Below are 2,592 nucleotides of genomic sequence, written 5' to 3' on the forward strand. Positions count from 1 at the left end.
AGGGCATTGGGGTGGGGGGGTGGGGGTAGAAAGGGAGTATGGGGGGGTCCAGGAAAGAAAAATGATGATGATAATAATAATAATAATGATGATAATAATAATAATAATAATAATGACATCTGAAGAACAAACAAATGAATGAAAGAATAAATTAATTTAAAGAAGAAGAAGAAGAAAAAAAAGAAATTATTTTACAAGCAATGTATGTTATTTTTTAAAAAAAAGTGAATAATAAAATTAAAATGAATAGCAAAGCCAGAAATTTTGAAGGGCGAACGATGCTCCAGCCTGCAATGTCTTTTTTAAAACAAGTACTCTGAACGCACACTCGGATCTTGCAAGCAAAGCGGTTTAGTTCAGTTTTTTTTGGTGGTGAGATTGGGACTTCTCTGCATTGACCAAGCCAGGCCATCTTGATCGGACGGGGAAGGGAGCAGGGACGTGGGGGGAGCCCTGCCAGCCTTTCTTCTTCAGCCACGTTGAATCTTCGTCTTGGTCTGAAGCCCCTACTCTCCTCCCCCCCAGGGATGTCAGCCCAACTGGGAGCTCAGAAAGAAACAAATAGAAAGAAAGGAAAACGGATGACGGGGATTTAGAAAAACGAAAAAGAAACCATCAACCTCTGGGAACCTGTTAGAACGAGGGCACAACTGTATTACCTCAAAGATTTAAACAAAAAAAAAAAACCACAGCAGCTAAAGAACTTTTATTGTTTTCCTTTTTTTCTAAAAAAAAAACAAACAAAAAAACCAAAAAAAAGAAAATCAAAAAAAGAAGATGAAGAAATAAAAATGACGCCGGTGAAACTGAAGAAGGTTTGGAAGAACCTATTGGAATCACACTGGGCGATTAGCATTTATTTTATTATTCTGAGCCACCGTGGAGTCTGGAACTTTGTTCTTTTTTCCTTATCCAAGCAGGGATTTGTTCATCAGACGAATCAGGAGTCACTAACAGGGTATTTCAAAAGCAGTCCTGAGTTCCCATCCGTGGGGGGAGTGTATCGACTTCCGCGTTTCCGTAGTTCACTCTTCATCCTTTTTTCCAAGTGATGCCAGCTGCAGCGACACACAACATGCATGCGCACGCACACACACACGCACACACATAACATTGTGCTTTTCTTTTCTTAAAAAATATATATATCACACCAAAACCTAAGAAAGACGATCATGCAATACAGGCAATGAGCCCATACGAAACCAACATGCATCCCGACAGAAAGCAAAAAAACCCCGAGTTTATATATATAATTTTGTTGTCGTCGTTTTTAAACTGGACCAAAAGTTTTGTTACCCAAAACCGAGTGGGGGAAAAAAAAGAAGAAAAAGTATTTCTTTATGGACCAAAACCTCTTCAGCTGTCCTTTACCTGGATCTTCCTGAGGTTGGCCACTTTTATATATTATATTTTTTTCAGAACGAAACAAAACAAAAAAAAATTGCCTTGTTGAACATCCTTTAATCATTTCAAGACTCCTGGTTTTGTTAAATCAGATACTTTTTAAACCATTGGGAAGTGGGAGAGGATGGGCTTCGAATCTGGCTTCTGTGCCAATGCACACAAGATGCAAGCCAGCATCTTAACATCATCAGGTTTGTTCAACCAGGATGCCAAAATGCTGTGATGGTAAAGATGTGTGTTGGATTAACCTATCAAGTACCAGTATATCTATCTATAAATATATGTGTGTATATATACATAGGCACTTAACTCATCAAGCACCTATATATATATATATGTGTATATAAAATTATATATATATAATTTTTCTCCCACCACCACCGCTTCCCTCTTTGCTACCCCTCGACTTCTGCTCACAGATCCTGGACCCTGATTTAGAACTGAACCAACAAGTTTCACAACTTGGCAGAGACAGTTCTACAGAAAAAAAAAAAAACAAAAAAACAAAATAAAAATCGCCTGAGATTTTTTTTTCCCTTCAGTTACAGGAGACTTTATTTTCATCGTAATAACGTTCCTGGGAACATCCCCTCTTCTGCTCAGTTTGCTGCCGCTTGCTGCCGGTTGCTGCCTCCACCCCGGTATGGTCTGCTCGAGCCATCCTCTGTCACTGGAGGAGAGGCTGAGCTTGCCACTCTTGGGGCAGGCTGCTCCGGTGCTCTGCGTCGATAAAGATCCACTTTTGATCTTCAGATATCGGGTGGAGGGGCATGAAATGATGTGCCTCCACCATTTTGCATCAACCGTAAAATATTACGTAGGGGCAAGAGGTGGATGGAGGGGTGGACGACGTTCCTAGGCTCTGTAGTGGATGCTGATGTTTTGGAAAAAGAAAAAAAAAATAATGCTGTGCTAAAGGGACACTGTCAGGTCGAATTTGTACTCACCTCCTCCCCAAAGCTTTAAGAAATCTCCGGCCGCTTGGTTCTCCCGGCCCTGTGGTGTGCAGAGTCATTTGCACCGGGACCGGGTTAGGATGTGAGCGCTTCCCAGGGGAAGGCGCCGCGTTTTGGACCCGCCGGTGTGGGTGCCATGTGGGAGCCGTGGGGCGACGGAGGGCTGGGGGTGCTGCTCCGGCCGAACTCCCAAAGCCTCCACAGCCCGGTGCTGTGCCAGGGCACAGACGTG

General features: G+C 42.6%; 1 protein-coding gene across 1 annotated transcript in view; it reads left to right on the forward strand.

Moving 5' to 3' along the window:
- The window catches only part of MEX3A (mex-3 RNA binding family member A), a 1,680-nt gene extending 1,084 nt beyond the window's left edge, over positions 1–596 (forward strand). Inside the window, exon 2 of the mRNA XM_019473162.1 lies at positions 526–596. Within this exon, the coding sequence (XP_019328707.1) occupies positions 526–596 (71 nt within the window). The remainder of the gene's footprint in view (positions 1–525) is intronic.
- Positions 597–2,592: the final 1,996 nt, after the last annotated feature.

Source organism: Aptenodytes forsteri, unplaced genomic scaffold (genome assembly GCF_000699145.1).
Source record: "Aptenodytes forsteri isolate BGI_AS27 unplaced genomic scaffold, ASM69914v1 Scaffold230, whole genome shotgun sequence".
Classification (NCBI taxonomy): Eukaryota; Metazoa; Chordata; class Aves; order Sphenisciformes; family Spheniscidae; genus Aptenodytes; species Aptenodytes forsteri.